Source organism: Microtus pennsylvanicus, chromosome 7 (genome assembly GCF_037038515.1).
Source record: "Microtus pennsylvanicus isolate mMicPen1 chromosome 7, mMicPen1.hap1, whole genome shotgun sequence".
NCBI lineage: Eukaryota > Metazoa > Chordata > Mammalia > Rodentia > Cricetidae > Microtus > Microtus pennsylvanicus.
In genome coordinates this window covers 42,871,323-42,895,915 of record NC_134585.1, presented here as the reverse complement: position 1 = coordinate 42,895,915, position 24,593 = coordinate 42,871,323, and the positions used below count along the sequence as shown (strand labels likewise).

The 24,593-nt window shown below is 41.9% G+C and overlaps 1 protein-coding gene across 2 annotated transcripts in view; it reads right to left on the bottom strand.

The window, feature by feature from the left end:
- The window catches only part of Col19a1 (collagen type XIX alpha 1 chain), a 310,539-nt gene extending 290,025 nt beyond the window's left edge, over positions 1-20,514 (bottom strand). The window contains exons 1-2 of one of the 2 annotated variants that reach the window (XM_075980561.1): positions 20,427-20,514; positions 5,797-5,923 (exon numbers count right to left, since the gene is read on the bottom strand). In XM_075980561.1, coding sequence (XP_075836676.1) covers positions 5,797-5,887 — 91 coding nt within the window. In that variant the 5' untranslated portion in view covers positions 5,888-5,923; positions 20,427-20,514. Of the gene's footprint in view, positions 1-5,796; positions 5,924-20,426 lie in introns of those variants that run through there. The other variant, XM_075980562.1, reaches the window with a different exon arrangement.
- Positions 20,515-24,593: the final 4,079 nt, after the last annotated feature.

Below are 24,593 nucleotides of genomic sequence, written 5' to 3'. Positions count from 1 at the left end.
TGACTGCAAACTTTTCATCTTTTTCTGGAGGTTGATAGTTAATAACCAGAACATACGACTCTAAAGTCTCGACAGCAGAAAAGACGCTGACAAATGCATTGCAAACAAATGCATTTAAAACGTTTCACCATCACCAATCATCATGGAAATGCAGATTGAAACTCAGTGAGAACATCTTGTTCCAATTTTAACCATCATGAAGACAAGAAATAGATGGGGATGGTGAAGAGAAAGGGGATCTCTTGTTCACTGTTAATACAAATGTGTTATTACATTTTTTGAGGGAAATACTATGGCGCTCCTTGGGAAATATAAAATAGAACTAAATATGATCCAACTACCCCACTATAAGACATTCCCAAGTGAACTGGAATTCTTACACCAAAAGATGTATATTTCTATATCTATTACAATATTATTCATAACAGTCAAGCTATAGAAATAACCAAAATGTCTATTGACAAATAATGGGACAAAGAAAATGCAGAAATTTTAACCATGAAGATGAGTGGAATCTTGTCATTGGTAGAAACATGAGCAGAAATGGAGGACCTCATATCAAGTGGAATAAACCTGCCGTAGAAAGAAAAATACTGTGTGTTCTTGTTCACATGTTGGTGCTAGGGTAAAATAGTAGTCACAAGAATCGAAGCTGGTGTGAAGGTGAATGGCAACTTGGAAGGATCTAGGATCACCAGAAAACAAACTGCTTGGTATATCTATAGGGCACTTCAGTTAGGTTAATTGCAGTGAGATGACCCAGCCCAAGTATGGGCAACATCATTCCATAGGATTGTGTGCGGGACTCATAATAAGAGGAGAAAAGAAGCAAAAACACCAACATTCATTTCTCTACTTCCTATCTGAGCGGCAATGTGACCAGTCACCTCAGTCTTCTGGTACCATGACTTCCTGGACATGCTGGAAACCGAACCCTTAAACTATGGGCCAAAATAAACCCTTAGTGGTTTATGTCAGATGCTCTGTTTCAGTAACTGGAAAAGCAACTAATACTGAAGGATGAAGGAACAGGAGGTGGGAATGGATTTCAGTGTTCAGTCCTAGAGAAGGAGCAACTACGGCTAACAATAATTTATTAGAAATTGTATAAGTAGAGAGAAAATAGAATTTCAAGACTTCCCAGCACAAAGAAATGTTTAAGAATATATAAATCTTTTTAGTCTCATTTGTCATCACACATATATATGCACAATTGAACTATCACAGTGCATCCCAGAAATACATACAAATATTATACGCCAATTAAAATCTTTATCAACAGAGGGAGAAGGAAGGAAGGAAGGAAGGAAGGAAGGAAGGAAGAAGGGAGGGAGGGAGGGAAGGAAGGAAGGAGGGAGGGAGGAAGAGAGGGAAGGAAGGAGGGAAGGAAGGAAGGAGGAAGGAAGGAGGGAAGGAAGGAAGGAGGGAAGGAAGGAAGGAGGGAGGGAAGGAAGGAAGGAGGGAAGGAGGGAGGGAGGGAAGGAAGGAAGGGGGGAGGGAGGGAGGGAAGGAAGGAAGGAGGGAAGGAAGGAGGGAAGGAAGGAAGGAGGGAGGGAAGGAAGGAAGGAGGGAAGGAGGGAGGGAGGGAAGGAAGGAAGGAGGGAAGGAAGGAGGGAAGGAAGGAAGGAGGGAAGGAAGGAAGGAGGGAAGGAAGGAGGGAAGGAAGGAAGGAGGGAAGGAAGGAAGGAGGGAAGGAGGGAGAGAGGGAAGGAAGGAAGGAGGGAAGGAAGGAAGGAGGGAAGGAGGGAGGGAAGGATGGAAGGAAGGAAGGAGGGAAGGAGGGAGGGAGGGAAGGAAGGAAGAAAGGAGGGAAGGAAGGAAGGAGGGAGGGAAGGATGGAAGGAAGGAAGGAAGGAAGGAGGGAGGGAGGGAGGGAAGGAAGGAAGGAAGGAGGGAGGGAGGGAGGGAAGGAAGGAGGGAAGGAGGGAAGGGAGGAAGGAAGGAAGGAGGGAGGGAGGGAAGGAAGGAAGGAGGGAAGGAGGGAGGGAGGGAAGGAGAGAGGGAGAGAGGGAAGGAAGGAGGGAGGAAGGGATGGAGGGAGAGAGGGAAAGAAGGAAGGAGGGAGGGAAGGAGGGAGGGAGGGAGGGAGGGAGAGAGGGAAGGAAGGAGGGAGGGAGGGAGGGAGGGAGGGAAGGGAGGGAGGGAGGGAGGGAGGGAGGGAGGGAGGGAGGGAGGGAGGGAGGGAGGGAGGAAGCCAGAGGACTGGCCAGATGTCTGGACTGCACTATGTAGTCTAGGTAGCTGGCCTGCAGGTCTCAAGACTTTGACTGTCTCTTCCTCCCAAGAGTCAAAGTTACAAGGATGGGCTTTAAAAAAGGGGGGTGCATTCTTGGGGGATCAAACTCGGGTCATTTAGCTTGAAAGGTAAGCCTTTTACTGACTGAGCTATCTCTCGTATTTTTCAAAAGCTAAAACAGAATTCTTATTGGATAGAGGCAGCCAAGGGGCCGGCTTACTCATTGTTCCTAGTTGTGCTTCAGATCTCTGTGTACTACTTTCTATGTAGCCCAGGCATTTGAGAAAGTAAATCAAAGCCTAACAAAAGTAGACAAAGCATGCTGGGCTATAATATAACAAACTACTATGAAAAAAAAAGCTGCCAATGGGGGGAAAAAAAGAGTCATAGCTATTTTGGGGAAAGGTCACAAGAGGTCACAAAAGTATCTCCACTACTTATCTTTGATTCAAACCTCTTCCTCCAAAAAAAAATACCTGGTAAGGAGCATGTTCTCTGGTCCCATGCGGGCGATAAGTACTGGATGTGTCCCTATGAGGGATTTTAGGTGGACCCATATGAGCACTGAGATTTACTAAAAATTGAGAAGACAAATTTCTATATGGGGTTAATGGGAGATTTTTCTGTCTACAAATATAAGCTATATTTCAGAACAATGACTTTTACCTCTAAGCTGGTAGAGAATGGACGTAGTGAGGTTTCTGTGTTTAGCTTTCAGCCTGTGAGAATCCTTCATACCAGAGAGTACATGAAGTTGGAAAACTGTTTGAAAAATATTCTCTTAGATGGCACCCTACCATCTATTTTATCTAGGCTTTTCACTCTGGGATTTTAGGATTTCTTATAATAATTCAGTACTCACGTTTAAGGCCACATTAAGAGACGAAACTAACCATGTGAATATGGACATTTCTATCATAGAGGATTCAGTTTTAAGCAACCGATTAAAGCCAATTTAAAGGTTGTCGAATATTGTATATGTTAATACATTTTTCTTCTCTGCCCTGAAAGCTGAGCTGAAGCTGTCAAAGTTGAAATTTATCAATATCATGAAAATACACAAATGTATCTTTTTCCACAATCTGAATATAAAGCAAAATGATCAAAAATGGGAAATAGCTGAATTCAAGATTTTTCAGTTTATGATATTATGGACTCTCCCATATTATTTTTGAAGTCTGTCCCACTCATAACGATATTCCGGGTCCTCATTAAGGCTGCCATCGAGCAGAGGACGGCAGTGAAGCCTCGAGTTACCCTTTATTACATTAGTTTTAACTGTAAACTGTTGACAACCTCACCAAGTCCAGAACTGAAACCCTAGCCTCTCCCACAGATTTGCTAGATTTTATTTTTAGATGTAATCACTTCCCTCCGGTAAATGGTTAGTGACCACACACACAGGTCTGCACATGAGGAAACTAAAACGGGAATCTTGCCCCGTGAATCAGACACACAAGACACGACACAAGAAGAGTCTCCTGCCAGGCCAGGCCCAGTGTGTCATGTTCTCCAACTGTCCCAGGGATGGTAGTGTGCTGACATTTTCAATTAATGTAAATGATATTTGAGATGAAGCAATTTCCCATGGCAGGCCCAAATACACTTCTTGCTCTGCCAAATGACATGAGAAAACTTGGTGTTTTCTAAATTAATTTCCTTTAGTGCTACCTGTTTTGTGAATCTTATTACAATTCAGCTTCTTAGAAAGAAAATCTTTCAAAGAAACCAATTCAGTTAGATATTTGAGGCTAGATTACATTTGGGTAGTTTTATATACAATATACCTTATTCAAAGAACTGTGATATTCAATGTAGAAAAGTAAAACATTCAGAAAAATTCCAAAATATGGAATTTGGGTTATGTGAAATGATTGAGTTCTAGGGATATTCAGTAGACAGGGCCATTTTGGTTAATAATGCTTTCTGTACTTGTATAGAAGAACATATTTTAGTGTACTTTTTACAAAGTAGAAAACCTGGTAAGTGTTCTTCTTACAATAAATGAGTTATTAAAGCTGGAGATTAAAATAAAATAACAGAAGATAACCAGATAAAGAATAGTACAGAAAAATTGGCATTTAATTATCCCAACAGTGAGTATTTTCCCAAGTGCTTCACAGTCATCCTGCATTAGACTCAAATGGTTGGCTTGTCAAAGATGCAAAGTACTGACTTTACCATGGCTTCCACGGCAAATGGGAATCTCTGCTAGACAGTCAGGATCAGTACCTGCTGTGATTCTTGCTCTTGCTATAACCAGAGTCGTTTGTGTAAATCCTTCAAACCATGTTTCTACGCAAAGCTATTTCCTACATACTAGCATGGCCAAAAACGCGGTACCACTCAGCTAAAGATTTATCCTCCATTCTAGGTAAAGGAAGCCCACCTACTCATGTTAAATTGCAAAAGATAGCACCTTCGCTTCCTAACAAAACAAAAATTTAAAGGAGCAGATTATCAGAATATAGTTGCTTTCTCTAAGTAACTTTCTACTCTAACATGGCTGCAGTTGTTGGGCATCATAGTTCTCCCTGAAAAAAGTCACATTCCCTCAAGACCAAGTGACAAGCACAGAGTATCATAAATACGTAATAGAAAATTTTAATTTTTGCGTGAATTGTTTTTAGGAAATGGGATTCCTCTGAAGTTAGTGATAAATGATCAAGATGTACAAAGATTTGCTAAATGGTTATAGGTGACAGTTTTTATTTTGTATGTGTATAAACTAAAAGACCTTAATGAGATGGAAGTTGTCTTATTCATCAAAATTATTAAGCAATATTCTGAAGAACATACACAGAAAGATTCAGTCTGCAGATCTCAGGATAGATCACCTTCTGTGGTTATTGTTAGAGTACATTCCACGTGATCTTTCCTTAGCAAATGACCTTATATATTCACTTCAACTTTGCAACATGAAATGCATGAAGGTTGATGATCTATATAGGCACGATTAATTTTAAAAGTCAGTGATAAAAATGAGTGCTCCAAATTGCTGGAAAGACGTTTGGGAGTATTTAAGAGAAGATTCATAAATTTAACACTTGAAAATAAATGTTATCTATTTCTTGGATACTGTAAAGATTGCCCGCCCTTTGTTTCTCTCATCTGAGACACCGCAAAGCCGACGTATAATTAAACTCTATTTCTTTTTACACTTCAGAGACTGTTTTTCACTTTTTCTTAATTAAGGGCAGACACATCCTTGTTAATCCTAATTAGTGGTGAGGTTTTTGACTTATAACTTGAACAAATAATTCTTAGAGGCTAAAATGTGAGATAATATCATATAGACGCACAGAGACATGCAAGCATATAATCACACTTACAAGTTCCAATTACAGAAAAAGATAGGATGCATCTGAAAAAACCTGGAAGTTCACCATGGGCACTTTCTGAAGGTCAGTGGTAGAAAACAATGATTTCTCTTTTCTGGATCAGTAGATCTAATCTGTAGCCTCTCCAATCTTAACAAGATTTGCTTTGATGGATTTTTTTTAATGATTTAAGGACTATAGATAGCATTTATCATTCAAGGAGAGAGGTGACCCACATACCTGACTTGTCCCTGACCGTCACACAAGTGAAAGCAGGAAGCAGGAACATTGCCACCCAGGTCCACAGTTTCCAAGAGCCAGTGTGCCTCATTGTGGCGTGAAACCATGGGAACAAATGACCACGAATCTGTAATGGCAGAAACATTCAAGTTGAGATTCTGTACTCTGCTCCATCACAGCCACAAAATCAGTAGCAGCAAAGAGAAAACAATTGATTTCTTTTTTTTATTTTTTATTTTTTTTTATTGAAAAAAAAATTTCCGCCTCCTCCCGGCCTCCCACTCCTCTCCCCCCACTCCTCTCCCCTTCCCCCCACTCCTCTCCCCCTCCCTCTCCAGTCTGAAGAGCAGTCAGGGTTCCCTGCCCTGTGGAAAGTCCAAAGTCTCCCCCCTCCATCCTGGTCTAGGAAGGTGAACATCCAAACTGGCTAGGCTCCCACAAAGCCAGAACATGAAGTAGGATCAAAACCCAGTGCCATTGTCCTTGGCTTCTCAGCAGCCCTCATTGTCCGCCATATTCAGAGAGTCCGGTTTTATCCCATGCTTTTTCAGTCATAGTCCAGCTGGCCTTGGTGAGCTCCCAATAGATTCAGCTCCACTGTCTCAGTGGGTGGGTGCACCCCTCGTGGTCCTGACTTCTTTGCTCATGTTCTCCCTCATTCTGATACTCATCGAAACCTTGGGAGCTCAGTCCAGTGCTCCAGTGTGGGTCTCTGTCTCTATCTCCATCCATCACCAGATGAAGGTTCTATGGTGATATGCAAGATATTCATCAGTATGGCTATAGGATAGGGTCATTTCAAGTTCCCTATCCTCAGCTGCCCCAGGAACTAACTGGGGACCTTGCCGTGGGCACCTGGGAGCCCCTCTAGGTCCAAGTCTCTTGCCAACCCTAAGATGGCTCCCTTAATTAAGATATGTGCTTCCCTGCTCCCCTATCCAACCTTCCTTTATCCCAATCATCCCGTTTCCCCTAGTTCTCCCCATCCTACCCTTCTCACTTTTCTCTCCCCATCTCTCCGTACCCCCCTCCCACCCCACCCCCAAGATCCCAATTTTTTGCCCGGCAATCTTGTCTACTTCCCATAACCAGGAGAATAGCTATATGTTTTTCTTTGGGTTCACCTTCTTATTTAGCTTCTTTAGGATATCAAATTATAGACTCACTGACCTTTATTTATGGCTAGAACCCAATTATGAGTGAGTACATCCCATGTTCATCTTTTTGGGTCTGGGTTACCTCACTCAGGATAGTGTTTTCTATTTCCATCCATTTGCATGCAAAATTCGAGAAGTCTTTGTTTTTACCGCTGAGTAGTACTCTAATGTGTATATATTCCACACTTTCTTCATCCATTCTTCCATTGAAGGGCATCTAGGTTGTTTCCAGGTTCTGGCTATTACAAATAATGCTGCTATGAACATTGTTGAACAAATGCCCTTTTCATATGATCGGGCATCTCTTGGGTATATTCCCAAGAGTGGCATTGCTGGGTCCAGGGGTAGGTTGATCCCGAATTTCCTGAGAAACCGCCACACTGCTTTCCAACATATGGGCACAGGCGATCACTTCCTAGGTATAACCCCAGCAGCACAGACATTAAGGGCAACATTGAATAAATGGGACCTACTGAAACTGAGAAGCTTCTGAAAAGCAAAGGACACTGTCACTAAGACAAAAAGGCAACCCACTGACTGGGAGAAGATCTTCACCAACCCCGCAACAGACAAAGGTCTGATCTCCAAAATATATAAGGAACTCAAGAAACTAGACTTTAAAATGCTATTTTACCCAATTAAAAAATGGGGCACTGATCTGAACAGAGAATTCTCAACAGAAGAAGTTCAAATGGCTAAAAGACACTTAAGGTCATGCTCAACCTCCTTAGCGATCAGGGAAATGCAAATCAAAACAACTTTGAGATATCATCTTACACCTGGCAGATTGGCTAAAATCAAAAACACCAATGATAGCCTTTGCTGGAGAGGTTTTGGAGGAAGGGGTACCCTCATCCATTGCTGGTGTGAATGCAAACTTGTGCAACAATTGATTTCTATATATCATATAATTTTATATTAGGGTATATGATGCTCTAAAGTGCAACTGTTTCAATACATATTTTAATCTTTATGAGTGCTCAGGAAATGTTTCTAGATCTTTCTTAGTTAATTAGTCAATTAACTACTAATGATGACAGATTCTCCTCACTTAAGATTTCTCACCTTTTCAATGGTTGTAAAGCCATTACCCTCAAATGATTTTTTTTTATTTTAAAAATTGTAGTAAAGGGGCTGGAGAGATGGCTCAGAGGTTTAGAGCATTGCCTGTTCTTCCAAATGTCCTGAGTTCAATTCCCAGCAACCACATGGTGGCTCACAACCATCTGTAATGGGGTCTGGTGCCCTCTTCTGGCCTGCAGGCATACACACTCACAGAATATTGTATACATAATAAATAAATAAATAAATAAATATTTTGAAAAATTGTGGTAAAATATATTGTAATGCAAAATTTGTATTTTGACCATTTCTAGGTGTGCATGTCAGTGTAATTAAGGTCATTGCCTCTGCTTTCCAACCCCCACAGCTATCCATCTCAGCAATTCTTGCCAGTTCACAGAAGTGGGTATCTTTGACTGCTCAGTAAACCTTCCCATCTCATGGTCCGCAATTCCCGGTTATCATTCCACTTTCCCTGCTACACATGGAACTGCTGTAGGTACCTGAATATTGGTTGATTCTGCAAATTCCACTTTGCCTTCTGGTGACTTTGTTTTACTTAATGTGATATCTTTGGTGGTGGTGGTGGTAGTGTGTGTGTGTGTGTGTGTGTGTGTGTGTGTGTGTGTGTGTGTGTGTGTGTGTGGTGTGTACTCACAAAGGTGCCTACAGTTTTGGGCTTATGGGTGCACATATACATGTGTATGTGTGGAAAGTGGAGATCAGTAAGTACCAGGTGTCACTCCTTGGGAGCCAGCTGCCTTCCTTTGTGACACAAGGTCTTTCATTCAGAGTAGGCTGACTGGTCAGTGAGCTCTCTTCCCCATGACTGGGTTTACAGGCACACACCACCCTATCCAGTTTTTCACATGAGTTCTGGGAACTGATCTCTGGTCTTAACGCATGTGCATCAAGCATTAACTGACTAAGAGCTTTCCTGGCCAATAGTATAAGAACCTAAAAGCTCATTTGTGTTGAGAGGTGTGTCAGGAATTTCTCTTGTTTGGGGCTAGATGATACTTCACTGTTCCCAAGTGCCCATTTTTGTTCATCATCCATCAGTGGATATTCATTTGTTTCCATCTATTGGCTGCTTTGAAGGCTCATTCTGAGCAAAGATGTACAGCCATCAACCTGTGCCTCCACTTACAATTCTCTTGGGTATATGGTGTGAGGGGTCCTGCTGTCTATGGGTTGCTTTCATTGATTAATGAATAAAGAAAGTGCCTTGGCCTGTGAATAGGGCAAAACTTAGGTAGGTGGAAAAAGCTAGGCAGAATACTGGGAGAAGGAAGGTGGGGAAAGAGACGCCATGAAGCCACCAGAGTCAGGCATGCTAAATCTTTCCTGGTAAGCCACTGCCACGTGACAATACACAGATTAATAAAAATGGGTTAAATTAATATAAGAGTTAGCCAATAATAAAATAAAAAACACCAATGATAGCCTATGCTGGAGAGGCTGTGGAGAAAGGGGTACACTCATCCATTGCTGGTGGGAATGCAAACTTGTGCAACCACTTTGGAAGGCAGTGTGGTGATTTCTCAGGAAATTCAGGATCAACCTACCCCTGGACCCAGCAATGCCGCTCTTGGGAATATACCCAAGAGACACCCTATTATACAACAAAAGTATATGCTCAACTATGTAAATAGCAGCATTGTTTGTAATAGCCAGAACCTGGAAACAACCTAGATGCTTTTCAATGGAAGAATGGATGAAGAAAGTATGGAATATATACATATTAGAGTACTACTCAGCAGTAAAAAACAATGACTTCTTGAATTTTGCATGCAAATGGAAGGAAATAGAAAACACTATCCTGAGTGAGGTAAGCCAGACCCAAAAAGAGGAACATGGGATGTACTCACTCATATTTGGTTTCTAGCCATAAATAAAGGACATTGAGCCTATAATTCGTGATCCTAGATGATGGAGGAAGGTCATTGGTAATAAACAAACTGCCTTGGCCCATTTTGATAGGCCATCCCTTAGGTGGGTGGAGTAAACAGAACAGAATGCTGGGAGGAAGAGGAAGTGAGGTAGATGCCTCAAACAGATGCCATAGCTCAGCTCTCGGGGGCACACACAATGAACCTCCAACCCAGGATGGATGTAGGCTAGAATCTTCCTGGTAAGCGCACCTTGAGGTGCTACACTCTTTATTAGAAATGGGCTAGTCCAGGTGCGAGAGTTAGCCGAGAAGAGGCTAGATATAATGGGCCAAGCAGCGTTTAAAAGAATACAATTTGTGTGTTATTATTTTGGGGCATAAGCTAGCCAGGCGACCAGGAGCTGGGGTGGCAGGAATGCAACCCGCAGCTCCTACTATACCTAGAGAAGCTAAATAAGAAGGTGAACCCAAAGAAAAACATATAGACATCCTCCTGAATATTAACCTTCATCAGGCGATGAAAGGAGACAGAGACCCACATTGGAGCACCGGACTGAAATCTCAAGGTCCAAACCAGGAGCAGAAGGAGAGAGAACACGAGCAAGGAACTCAGGACCGTGAGGGGTGCACCCACACACTGAGACAATGGGGATGTTCTATCGGGAACTCACCAAGGCCAGCTGGCCTGGGTCTGAAAAAGCATGGGATAAAACCGGACTTGCTGAACATAGTGGACAATGAGGACTACTGAGAACTCATGAACAATGGCAATGGGTTTTTGATCCTACTGCATGTACTGGCATTGTGGGAGCCTAGGCAGTTTGGATGCTCACCTTACTAGACCTGGATGAAGGTGGGTGGTCCTTGGACTTCCCACAGGTCAGGGAACCCTGATTACTCTTTGGGCTGATGAGGGAGGGGGACTTGATTGGGGGAGGGGGAGGGAAATGGGAGGCTGTGGCAGGGAGGAGACAGAAATAAATAAATTTTAAAAAATAAATTAATTAAAAAAAGAGCCAATAAGAAGCTGTAGCTAATGGTACATGCAATGATTTAATAACTACAGTTCCTGTGTAATTATTTCAGTTCTGGGTGGCCAGGACGAACTATCGGCCTCCTCCTACAGGTATATGTTCAAAGATGAAAATGCTAAGTGAAGCACATGGTTCTCCAACTTTTAGTTTCCCAAGGAGCATCATGGCGTTTTTCCAAAACACCCACACCATTCACATGGCCAATAGTGAAGGGTACTGATTTCTCCATATCCTCTGTTACACTCCTTGTTCTCTTTCTTTTTGATTGAAACTATACTAATGGTTATTTTAATGTTATAACTATAACAGTATAGTTATGCTATACTAATGACTCATTGTGGTTTTGATGTGTCTTTTCCTAAGGATTCATAATGCTAAACATGTTTTGTGTACATTATGGCCATTCTTATGACTTCTGTGGAGAAATGACAGTCATACTTTCTCTTTTTAATGATTAGCTGTTGTTGTGCTTTCATATATTCTGAGTTTTTGACTCTTTATCAGCTTATAATTAACAAATGTTCTCTCTTATTTCACACGGTTCCATTCAGTCAACTGACTGTATCCTTTAATACGTACACTTTTAAATATATCTTATTGTATTTTTTCATTTATTGCCTACATATTTGGTATAAAATACCATGATTCAGAATTTTTAAACACAATTCCATCGTTCATGATTTTGTTTGAGAATATTATATTTATATATTATGGGTTGATTGACATAATAATATTTTACATGAAGTATTTTGCTATGGGATTGCATTCCACTCCTAAAATTACAACTGCACAAATGCATTCTTCATACTGTTTAAAGGGAAACTGATACATGAAATGCCAAGTGGACATTTTATAATAGTCTGTTGACATCACTGCCTTTAAGAATTTATATTCTCACTCTACAGGTATTACAATGAAAGTTTCAGCATACAAAATCCATAGAGGGCCAGTAGGGTTTGCTCAGTGCTTAAGAGCACTGGCTACTCTTCCAGAGGACTTGGGTTTGAGTCCCAGCACCCACAAGGCAGCTCACACATTGATTTGTTACTCCAGTTCAGCTGATATGATGCCCTATTCTTGCTTCCATGGACATCAGACATAGAATAAATGCATGCAAGAAATCCATACACACACAAAACCGTGACAGATAAAATAAAATATATTTAGATACCTATAACAATTTTTCTAAATTTAGAATTGTTTGAATTAACTTTACTGTAGTGAATTAGCAAAAATGGAAATAATTTGGAAGGAAAATGTACTTTATCCCTCAATTTTACTTGACAAATACACTTTTATTAGAAATAGCTATTCAAGAGTCATAAATCACTTATTTGCCATTATCTACATTTTAATAAAGAGCCAATCATGAAAGAATTCATCACACAAATGTCTAACTTCTGTCAAGAGAGTCTCTTGAACAGTAAGCCCACCACCTTTGATAGTCTACATACACACGCCAAATACTCAATTCAGCATTTTGAAATTAATTCAAGATTCTAGATATTTCTGGATGAATAGCTAGAGGCAGCAATTTCAATGTTAAAACTGTATGTGTGGTTCTAAACACCAAACATCTGGTCGTATGTCTTATTTATTTTGAATTCTAGTACAGACATAGTCCTAATCCTCACACAACCTTGCAAATTGATCACAGCTTTTATTTCTTGTCTGTTCACAATTGTTGAATCAATGTATTCTGGTTCAAATAAATTCTATAGCTAATTTTGATCCAATTGTCAGGAAGATCTATGATTTAACTGGGGGATTTCTCTTAATTGATCAATTAGCACTGTAACATAGTAGTTAAAATCATGACTTCCTGTGTGAATTCTCCTAATTGTGTGCAAGTTACAGAACATTTATAAGTTTTGATTCATTCACCTGTAAGCTAGGTTCACTGACATTGAACTATGTACTCTGAAGATGTCTGCTGTTATTTCTGCTAAAGAATAATTAGTCTAATTTGCAGCTACATTTATCTCTTCTACTCAGATTGATTTGGTATCTGCAAAGGAGAAGTGTTAAATGGTTTTAGAAATTCATTTTCATCAAAACTTTGGTTCCTGTTACAGCAACAAAGAACTAGAGAGTGATAACGTCGCAAGTAGATCTTGACATCCCCCAACAATTTTTCAGAGACACTCAGAGGATTACAGACTTAGCATTAACCTTATTTATCCAGAGTGTTGTAAGTATAACACCGTATACTTACAACATTCAAATGTTTGAGTACTTGAGCCTCCTGCCACTATCTTTCAGTGAGATTAGCAGGAACTTACACAAGAATCCATTCACTCCTCATTTTAACTCAGTCCTTTCTGAATTTCCAATAGTTAAGCCTTCATCCTTTTGTAAATACTCACTGGGTTCCCTAACTTCACATTACCCAGAACCTCTTCTAATTTCCCTACAGATCCACTCTTTTGGACTTGACTTCTTCTATCTGTCTGTCTGCTTGCCTACTATCTATCTATCTATCTATCTATCTATCTATCTATCTATCTATCTTATATTTATGTATCTATCAGTATGTCTATTTATCTATCTATCATCTATCCATGCATTCATGCATCCATCCAACCATCCACCTACCTATCTCTCTTCTATCCAGTTGGTTACCTCATTTCTATCATCCACTTTCGTATTTCACTAGCATGTATTTTCTAGATTTTTTTTAAAACTTATGCTGGAGGCATTTTCTGGGTTGACTACCAATAAAATTGCCATGGAAATAACTTTTCCATATCTTTTTGAGTCTGTTCACTCTTTTCTCCCTGTCTCTGTCCCAGACAAAGGCTGAGTTTAGGCTGCTGGTTGCTGCCCTAAGTTTACCACTGTTTACCTCCTTGGAGTTCTTCATCCTTGGCTTTAACCAACAACCCTCATATTAGAATGTGGCAGTTTTCTATATGCCCCCTCAGGTTTAGGTAAGATGATTGTCAAGATAGTTTTGTAAATTAATTCAATTAATTCCAGTGTTATCATAGTTTAGTGCTTTGCCTTTCATGGCTGAAGTTAAGCTCTAAGACAGATGTCCCAAGTCTTCTCAGGTCAGTGACTAACCTAGAGCCACAAGACAATGTATGCAGAGGCAGAAGTGTCTTAACACCCTGGAATTGCTTTCTGAAAAGCCTGTACATGTCCTGACGAGGTGGCCAATTGGTTAAGGCAATGGACTGCTAATCCATTGTGATCTGAAAAGCCTGTACAAAGCCATCTACAATACATTTTTAATAAAGTATAGAAAATATTTGTTCTATGTGGTTTCATTTTCTAAAATAAAACATATTTTATGTGTAGCATTTATTTTAATATTCATGGTTCAGAAATATATGCCTGCTTCTAATATTTACAGGGTACAGAGTATGTAACAAATGCCTAAATATTTGGGAAAAAAAAGGTTTTTTTTTGGTTTTCTTCTTTTTTTTTTGAGACAGGGTTTCCCTGTGTAACAGTCCTAGCTGTCCTGGAACTAGTTCTTGTAGGCCAGGCTGGCCTCAAACTAACAAGGATTCACCTGCCTCTGCGAGTACTGGGATTAAAGGCGTGCACCACCACAGCCCGGCCTATTTGAAAAAAAAAAATTAAAATAGACTAGGAGCATTGATTTTAAAAACACACATTTTCTCTTTCTACCCAAGCAAATATCTTGGCCTGGCAAGATGGTTCAGTCAATAAAGGCACTTGCTGTCAAGCCTCAGGAAATGAGTTTGCTCCCAGAACCTACATGATTGAAGGAGGAAGATGAGACACACTTGCCTAGGCCCTAAGTCTTGTAATTCCACAGGCATGAATGCTCGTGGAATGATCCATCTGGAAGCCTTGGTTTCAAGTCCAGGTTTGCTTGATCAAGAAGTTTTTGTTACTACAATTTGTCATCTACTAGCAAGGTGCAGGGTGTGGCTCTCAGATCATTATATATCACATCACTTCCTCATAAATATTCATTTATCCCCTGTCAAGATCCCTATCAGAACATTGATAGTTCCTATCCAGATCCACACAATTTAAAGGCATACTTGTGTGTGTGCTCAGCACTGACAGGTCTACATAGACAACAGTGGACCTTCTAAAACAAACCTCTGAAATCCTGCAGGTAGCCCTGCCTGAAACCTATTTCTCACTGCTATGACAGCAACAACATAGTAGATGTCTGGATGCCTAGTCCTGATCACTACTTGTAACCCAAATATTCTCCTCCACCCTTTGCTGACTGATGGAGGAAGGTCATTGGTTAAGTAATAAAGAAACTGCTTGGTCTCATAGGTTAAAACATAGGTGGGAGGAGTAAACAGAACAGAATGCTGGGAGGAAGAGGAAGTGAGCTCAGAGATGCCATGCTCCCCTCTCCCTGGCAGACAAGATAGCTCTGCTCTCTGAGGCACACGCGATTGATGAAGCTCCAACCCAGGATGGACGTAGGCTAGAATCTTTCCCGGTAAGACTGATGCTACACAGATTATTAGAGATGGGTTGATCGGGATATGAGAATTAGCCTGTAAGGGCTAGAGTTAATGGGCCAAGCAGTGTTTAAAAGAATACAGTGTCCATGTAATTATTTTGAGGCATAAGCTAGCAGGCAGCCGGGGTGCTGGGAACGTAGCCCCACCGCTCCTACTACTACAGCTGACCAGGTAAGTTTTGGATACTACCTTTTATTTTTAGTACACTTATCAAAATCTGTAAAGCTTTTATAAAATCTAATGGATTTTTAAGAAAGACAAGTTTTGAAAAATTCCATATTATGTTTTATAACATAAAGTCTATATTTGTACACAGAAAATATGAACAGCACAGGAAGAATCAACTGAAAACTTTATTCCTTAATTTCATTGATATGATGAGAGCCCTACTACGTACCATTAATTGGGTGGAGATATAGCAATGAGTCAAGTAAAAGTCTGGTGTTAGGGCTAAGAGATGCCTCAGTAGTTAACAGCACTTGCTGCTTTTGGAGAGAACCCAGGTTTGGTCCCCAGAACCCTCATCAGGCAGCTCACTGCTGGCTGTAAATCCAGTTCCAGGGAATCTGATGCCATCTGGTCTATATGGGCACCTTTTTAATGTTATAGACATAAAGTCAGGTAATACACATACACATAATTTACACCTACTTGTGTAAATAAGTGCTTGATGTCACTGTGGTCCACGAGAGAAAAGTAAGTAGGGTAGATGCCTAATTTTTAAATCAAACTCTCTTGACTATTCTCCTGTATGTCTGTATGCAACTCCAGCAGGAAAGTCTCATTGTGTAAATAAGCAAAACAACAGGTGTCACACATCTGTTCTCTTGTCAATGTTGAGAATCTAACTTTTATAAAGAGAAAAAACAAGCCAGCAGAAAAGTCATCAGAGTTAAAAATCCTAAGCTAATAACCAAATACAATTGCTTTGTAATAGATGTGTTGTTATTTTATAATTTCATCATTTCTTTTACTAATGAAATTAAAGTCAGTCCACAGAAACCTCCCACAACTTGAACGAGGTTTCTACCTCTTAAAACCCACACAGAAATCTCACTTTTATGCTTTTGTTACAAATACTGTCAAAGTAGGAACACACTAAGTTTCAAAATCACCTTCAATTTCTTCTTCACTCTCTATGCACTTCAGACCTGGAGAGAAGCCTGTCATATCTCTGTACAGTGTGTCTTTTGAAACCAGGCACACTTTCTCCACACACAAAAGAAGTCTGTTCACTTTGGTGCCATCTCTAGTCCTGGAAGCTACAACAGATTCCGCTAGACTCTTTTCTAGTTGTTACAACAGCTACAACAAGACTCTTTTCCTCCACTCTTGTTTCCCCAACTTCCATTTCCCAACTGCTGAAAATTGATCTCTTCTTCCTCTTCTCCCGACAAGGCTTTGTAGGTATTCCGGGATAGCTGCACACCAGTGATTAGCACAGCAGCGGAGTGCCAGATTGCAGCAAAGTGTGGGAAGTCCTGCATAAGAATTCTTTCTCTAAAACCATGAGGGCTCTCTTTTCCATCCTCAGTGGTATTTCATTGTGTACTATGAAGCAAGGGACTTAAGGCTCTGGTACAGTGGAGCCTTGCCTCCTCAGCTCTCTGCCTATCTACTGGTTTCCAAACTGCCCCAATAAACTAGAAGCAGGACCCCAAGTCCCATGCTTCTGCCCACGCTTTCAGGGTGTGCACTGGGGATTAAAAGAAGGGTTTTGTACACAATAAGCTGTTTGTACTTTTTATACTTTATTTATTTATTATTTTCTTATTTCCTGCAGAAGCATTCTTCCAGTCTTCTCACCACCTGGGTACTCTTTCTCATTCTGCCTTTAACTTGCTGTTGGAAAGCCATCTTCTGTGTGGTCTGTGGGCACCATTCTAGGCAAAGTTCGCTAGCCCCTGCCTTTTGAGCTCACTGATCTCCTCTCCTCTCCATCAGCAGTCTCTACTATGCGGTGATAACTTGCTTGCATTGTCTCCACTCTTAAAGGAAAATAAATGGTTGCCTTTTATTCGTTCATCCCCTGCAAACCTAGCATCAGTAGGCAGCTATGAGACCAGCTGGCAAAAGGAACACAGTCTCTGGCAAATTCGTAGATGAAAGCAAAACAGATATTGAGAACTATGAGCCAATATAGTGACACCTGGACTACTTCATATTTGTAGAGAGATACATGTGAAATAAGGAATTGTAGGGAAGTATAAGAAATTGCAAAAAGTTGGCTTGGTGAATTTAATTTAGCGAGATTCAAAAATAATAACAGTATTGAAGTGGGTCTTTGGCATCACAAAAAAACACTCCTTGACTGCGAATATTTGTACTGCTGACCAATTTGCCTAAATACTTCAAAGTTCTATAAAATTACTCCTTTCATTTCAGACATAGTGCTCACTTTCCTGAAGACATCCACCCCCAGATTCTATGTGTACACACCTAAGGGCTTGTCTCCCTTCTTGACCGTGCATCTGCTTTGTTGACATGCTGCTCGCAATGACAGCTGTCTGCCACAGCTTCGCAGATACCCCAGATCTCAGCAACTGCGGCTGGCCCACACTGCCTTCTCGTTGGTCTGTTGGTCTGCCATTACCGTCTTTCTGTTAAATTCAGTGTGCAGCCTCCTCACTCGGGTGTCTTGCTGTTGGTCTACACAACAGCATCCAGCGACCCCTGCTCCTCAGCCTCCCCATTCCAGTCTTCTTGCCATCTCTCCTCATCTTAGACTTCACATCAACTGTGCTTTCTGTCTTACCAGGCACATGAATGCTCCCGCTCGACACCTTTCAGCCTTTATACATGCCGTTCCTTCTGTCTTCCCTGCTTGCTCTCCTCTGCAAAGCCTATCTGTTCTCTGCCTCTTTGGATGCAAGCTCTCGACAAGGCCGGCCTGGCGTTATTGAACTCGGCTCATTCATTCGACTTCCCAGTCCGCAGTATCCCTTCAAGGCTATGTATTCGTCTGTCTGCTGCCCCACTTCTTTGTATCCCTGCTTGCTTTTCATTCGTCATTTGGATTTCCACTTAAGACGCGTTCTTATGGTTCCTGTCTCAAGAATCGCGCACTCAGAACCCACTGCCCATTTCTGCTGCCTCAAAAGAAAACGAACTGAGATTTCAGCAAAAGAGATCAAACTGCAGGACCAGAAAAATAGATGGAAAGTTTCCATTTTGAAGAATACCATGGACTCCCATCTGTTTGAAAAGGATTTGAGGAGAACAATGATTCGGATACAAACATAATTGCACGGCTTTCTTCCCTTCCCTTGGGCATTTCTCTTACCTGTCCATATGGAGCCGCTCTCCCTGCTCTATTGTCACAGATGTCCTTTCTCAGGACGCCTCACTTAGGTTTCTGAACACTTGCAGAAACCGTTCTGATCAAAACCACGTGGAAGCACCTGGCAGCTACTTCCAACATTTCCTCCTAGAGGGAGAATGAGTTCTCTAGCCCTGGCAGCTACTTCCTCTTTTGTGCCCTGAAGAATTATCCCGCTCAGATATTGTCCCGTCTGTTTGTCTGGGGACTGGGAAATTACAGTGTGCACCATGAAAACATCCCGCCGCCCCCTTTGTAGGAGCCTGCTGGCAAGCTCTTTACTTAGAAAGGGCCCTGCAGCTTTGCTTGCCTTTTCGGGAGAACCTAAAGGCCACCCTTATCAGGCCAGACTTCTTTCCCTTCTCTCACAGAACAACCAACGTAGGCCTTGGTTTGTGCAGGACTGTTGCTTTCATTAGCTCCCTTTCTTGGCGGTGGGGAGTGGGCAGATGTAAATTCTTGTAAAGCGCCTTTACCTCCTCTCCTAGGAGAGGCTGGAAGTAAGTAGTCTCTGAATTGGCAATGGGGTGGGAGGAGGCAGCACAATTTATTTCTGTTACCCTTCCATTTCCCAGCCTCGAGCTTGGTCTCACATCACCCGCTGTCGCAGTTCCTGGATGGTTCTATTAAAAGTATACATTTTCAAAAAAAAAAAAGTATACATTTTCAGCATCTGGGTCCGATTCTTTCTACTGCAGAGTCTACTGTCCCCCGAGACCCACCATGCGTTCCCCACTACCTCCCATGCAGTAGGGAACCTGCGCACCCACTCGACTGGCTCCAGAGCCCTCCACGACCTAGCTGGGGTAAGGTTAAGCTTCATCGCCCGCCTGCTTCAAAGGAGCTGGCTTGCGCGGTGGCGCGCTTGGTTCCGGGCCAACAAACTTCTCCCGGACCGTGCGCGCCGCCTCCCTCCTCCCGGTCGCGGTGGCTGCGGCGCCGGCCGGATTCCCGCAGAGCCGAGGGCCCCGGGCGGAGGCGGGGCGGCGTCCCCTTGTGCCGCGGGACCCTGACGTCCCCGCGGCGGCGGCCGTGGCAGTGAGAACGGCGGGGAAGGCGGCTGCGCTCCGGCCGTAGGCGCTGCGCATTCTGCGGGTAGAAGGCACAGGGCCGGGTACTCGGGGACCAGTCCCGGATTCTCGCCCTTGTCAGCCCAAGACTGGCTCAGAAACCCCCGTGGGGGTCGAAGTGGGTAACTCCATGGAGGACTGGGGTGTCCGAGCTTGCGCGTCCTGGCTTTCACCTCTCCTAACACTGCATCCCAGTCCCAGACCACAGCCCCGCAGAATTTGTAGCTTGCTCTGTGCTACCCCTGTAGATTCTCCTTCAGAATCCACCCGCATCAGCATCGCTCACACTTCTGCTTTCCCAAACCCACCCAGAAAACCCACCGAGAACTAAAGTGGAACGCGCGAGCCCGCGTGACCTGGACGCACAAACACGAACCACATTATAGGTAGCGTATCAAAGTGGCCTGATCTGGCCAAATGCACTCGGTCCCCTCGGCTGGAGCGTGGGAATGCGTAACCGCAGGTGGGCAGATTTACCCCCGAAATATGTGCACATGTGCTGTACCGTTTTGACATTTTCTTAAAAAGCAGATGCAAGCAAATGACCAGAAACACAGCATATGACAGAGACCAGGCTAGTGTAGGCGACATCAAGCAAAACGGCCAGTGGTAGAGCTGAGCAGCTTACCTTGGGTTGGTGTCGGAGCCCCTGGGAGGCGCGGTGGAGTCCGGACAGGGCTGCCGCACCACCGCGGAGTGGCCCGCGCCAGCTCCCAGCGAGTAGAAGCGGGACGCATCTCTGCCCTTATTCGTCCCTCCACTGTGACCCTCCCACTCGGTGAGCACGGAGGACTCCGCAAGACAGTCTTCAGCCAACTCGTGCCCAGGTTTTCCTTGATCACACAGAGCTGGGAATTAGGTCTTTCGGGCTTCTGTTTTAATAGCAATATCATAGAAGCAATGACAGTTGGAGGCAGACCCTTTCGCACTTCTGACTATGAAGAGTCCTCAAAGTACAATGTGTGGCATACGTTCACAGGTAGATAATTGCCCTTTTAACAGTTGAGCTAAAAATAAAAAGGGTATCATGTATATTTTATTTTTCACTTCCTTGTCTGACGTTTATTTAAAGTTAATCGAGTTGGCGCGAGTTCTAATCACTATCCTGTATGTAGGTTTGTGTTTGCATAAAGGTATATTGTGACTGTTAAATACATAATCCTCCCACGGAGTGACGTTATAAACACTGATCTTTTAATTCTTTGAGTTTTCTTTTGATATGTGGAGGGAGTGGGTATAGCCGCAAATATACAGAAAGTATGTATGTATTTTCAGATCTATACTTATAGTAGATGTACAAAAATATTTATATACATATAGTGTGTGTGACTTTTTAAATTCTAGAATTTGGAAGGTTAAGCCAAGGAATAGAGAACATTTAACGAGGTTTCTTTTTTTAGTTACGTGTTCACATAGTTGGAGCTAAAGATGTATTATTGATCCATAATGATGGAAATCAGGAAAATGTTACCTCAGAACCATGGGCATAAGCTTCATGCACTGAAGGTCACAAACCAACGTATACATAAAATCAAGGTGGCAAAGATTTTTTTAAAAAAATGCGCAGAACGAATTTTCAAAGCTCATTTTCACCTCATCGGAGGGAGACCATTACAACATCAACTGGTAGGTGTTAAACCCACCTGTAACCCCGAAGAAAACACTAAACAGTCTGAGAGTTCTCAGCGTGCCACGAACCACGTTTCTGTCGGGATTTCAAGCCCTCTGATGTGTGATTTCTGTTACCAATTTTTGGTTGACTCTGGAAAGAGGCCAAAAAAGGAGGCTATCACGAGTCGAGCGCCCGGGGTGACCATTTGGAGACATGATTCATAAGCCTTTCCTGGGCTTCTGGTGAACCTTTCCATTTGCTCAAGTATCCTTATTTCACTGGCTTTCCCATTTCTCAATTATAGTTTGCACTCTTTTTATGCCCGGGTTTTACAAACTACTAAAATCAGGTATTTGCATCCTACTCAAACTCTTTAAAAGAAAACTTTAAAGCTATATGGCAAGACATCCACAATTTTGACTCCACTGCTCCAATGTTTCAATAATTTCATAACCTTTAGTGTTTATGAAAGAACTAAGCACAGTTTTGTTTCTATGTCATGATTCTCATTTTGTTACATATAACACTGAACCAACAAAATTTTGGACACCATTAGAAACGAATAAGTAAGTTTAAAACACTGTCATCAGCTACCTTCTCTGTTCCTAGACACATCTGATCAAGTGCGCTCTCTCTCTCTCTCTCTCTCTCTCTCTCTCTCTCTCTCTCTCTCTCTCTCTCTCTCTCTCTCCAGGAAATGGTTTGAATCTAGACTGGTTCTATGATCCCAATCAATTTTGTCCATAAGTTTTGAGGTTTTATCAAGTTTTTTGTTGACTTTTAAAGTGACCTTAGGTAGAAAGACAATTAAACCAAACACCTTTTATTTATCGAAGTCAAATACAACTCTAAATGGTCCCCTTGACTCTGAAGCTGCTGCTGGGAGAGGGGGACGTCTCTGAAAATAGCCGAGGAATTTAAAATGACTAAATTCCCACAGCAAGCTATAGAACTTGTCACATCCAGCCTCTCTCTCTCTCCTCTCTCTCTCTCTCCTCTCTCTCTCCCTCCTCTCTCTCTCTCTCTCCCTCCCTCCCTCCCTCCCTCTCTCTCCCTCCCTCCCTCTCTCTCTCTCTTCAAATCTTTAAGATTTAAAATCACAACCTACTTTCAACATGTATGCCTCATAGAAGACACAGTTCACTATTTGTGACCCATGAGAGACAAGTTTCTTTTGAAGTATCTTAAATCTTCATATTTTTGTATGCTCTGCTTACATAAACTAGACACATTGCAACCTATCTTGATACTTTGGGCAGATTAAATGTATACAATGTGTTTCTGTTAAGGCTCCCGTCTGGACATCTATCTTTCAGTTTCCAGTATTTTCTACATCTGTACTCCCAGCCAGGCCGCTTCTTTTCTCCTTTGTTGTTTCTTTTACTTTTCTCCTTCACAGTTTCCATTTCTTCCTAGAAGAAAGAATTCCAGCATTGCCTCCAGCTAATTTCTTAGTTACCAAAACATGAAAGTGTTCATTCTTCATTGACTTTTCAGGGCACAGGCATACATGACTTTCATGCATGTCGCATGGAAATACTTCAATGCACCCATAGTGGATGAACAGAACTCACTGTTAGCTGTAATTGCCAAATCTGACTTGTCGTTGTTCAAATGCCCTTCCCATTATACTCCTTTCTAAACCAGTGTTACATTACGCCATTTTTATTCATATCAACTCTAAATTCTCACAAATCATCCAAAGCAGGCTAGGTGTCTGCTGATTTTAAAGTCTTGTTTTGCCACTGTTCCTGAAAAATTCTTGTCACACAGAAATTAATATTCCGCGGTTCGCCTTTCTCTTTGCTTCCTTTCCTGGAAGAATCTATAGCTCATGACGTGGACTCGGTTTACAAGCGATGGGGGAGGGAGCACAGCTGCATCTTTCTCCTGGTTTCTTCGTCCCTCTTCCTAGGATCAGTGACACTGAAAGGAAATATGATAAAACACAAGTGACTGGCCGAGTCATGGAGACAGATTAGCAACATGCGCTAAGTTCTCAAAAACAATTTAAGAACAACAGAGTGACATGCCCGGGTAGGAAAATTAGTCACCAGGGGGGAAAATCCCCAAGAGACAAATTACCCAGAAATATATATATATATAAAAACTCATGATGAAATATTTAACCTCGTTAGCTTTAGAAGAAATACACATTCATTTTTTAAAATTCTTTCTTTCACCTATTTTGCCAGGATTGAATATTGGTAATTGTGAGTGATGTTGGTAGAAGCAAAGAGCATGCTCCACAACTCGAGAAGTATAGAATAGCTCAGTCTTGCTAAAGGACAACTTAGCCACATGCATTTCAAATGAAAAAAAATAAAGCAGGGTGGGGCAGGTGTCAATTGCATTGTAAATTCCTATAAAACAGTAACTGGCTATTTTGAGGATAGGATTATAGGGATTTTCCTTCTTTTGCTTATCTGTAGCATATAAAGTTTCTGCAGTGCACATGCAACTCTGCTATAATAAAAAAGCACAACAGTGTGTGTTGTTCTGCTCAGGCATGTTGATAAAGCCGTGGTTTTATGGGAATCAAGAAACTGGCCTTGTCAGTACTTTTCAAAAAAATCAAATAAGCCGGGAGGTGGTAGCACATGCCTTTAATCCCAGCACTCGGGAGCCAGGGGCAGGCGGATCTCTGTGAGTTCGAGGCCAGCCTGGTCTACAAGAGCTAGATCCAGGGCAAGCTCCAAACTATAGAGAAACACTGTCTCAAAAAATATCAATTAAGAGCATTTTGGATATAAATTCATATGTAACTTGGTTCATTTAAACTGGATCTAGTGAATTCATTAGGAAATGGGTTATCTATCAAGCCATCAGATCATTTAACATATATTTCAAATGGATTGTAAATCCAGAGGCAGGTTTAATGTAGCCCTGCTCCTTGGTGTTTGCCATTTGGTAAGAACACACACTCACATGTTTAATTACAACATTAAGAGAACATGCAAAGCATCACAGGCAAAGGAGATCTAAGAGATGAAGACACATCAGAGAAGACCATCTTCCCTTGTGAAGTTCTTAAAATTATAGTAGATGAAATACCATCATCTTTTTGCCGATCTGAATAACTACACTTCCAAATCATTGCACGATCTTACTTCTGGGGCGGGCATTGGACTTCTCAATTTGTGAAGTTATAAACTTATCATGTCACCAATAAATGCTTGCCAA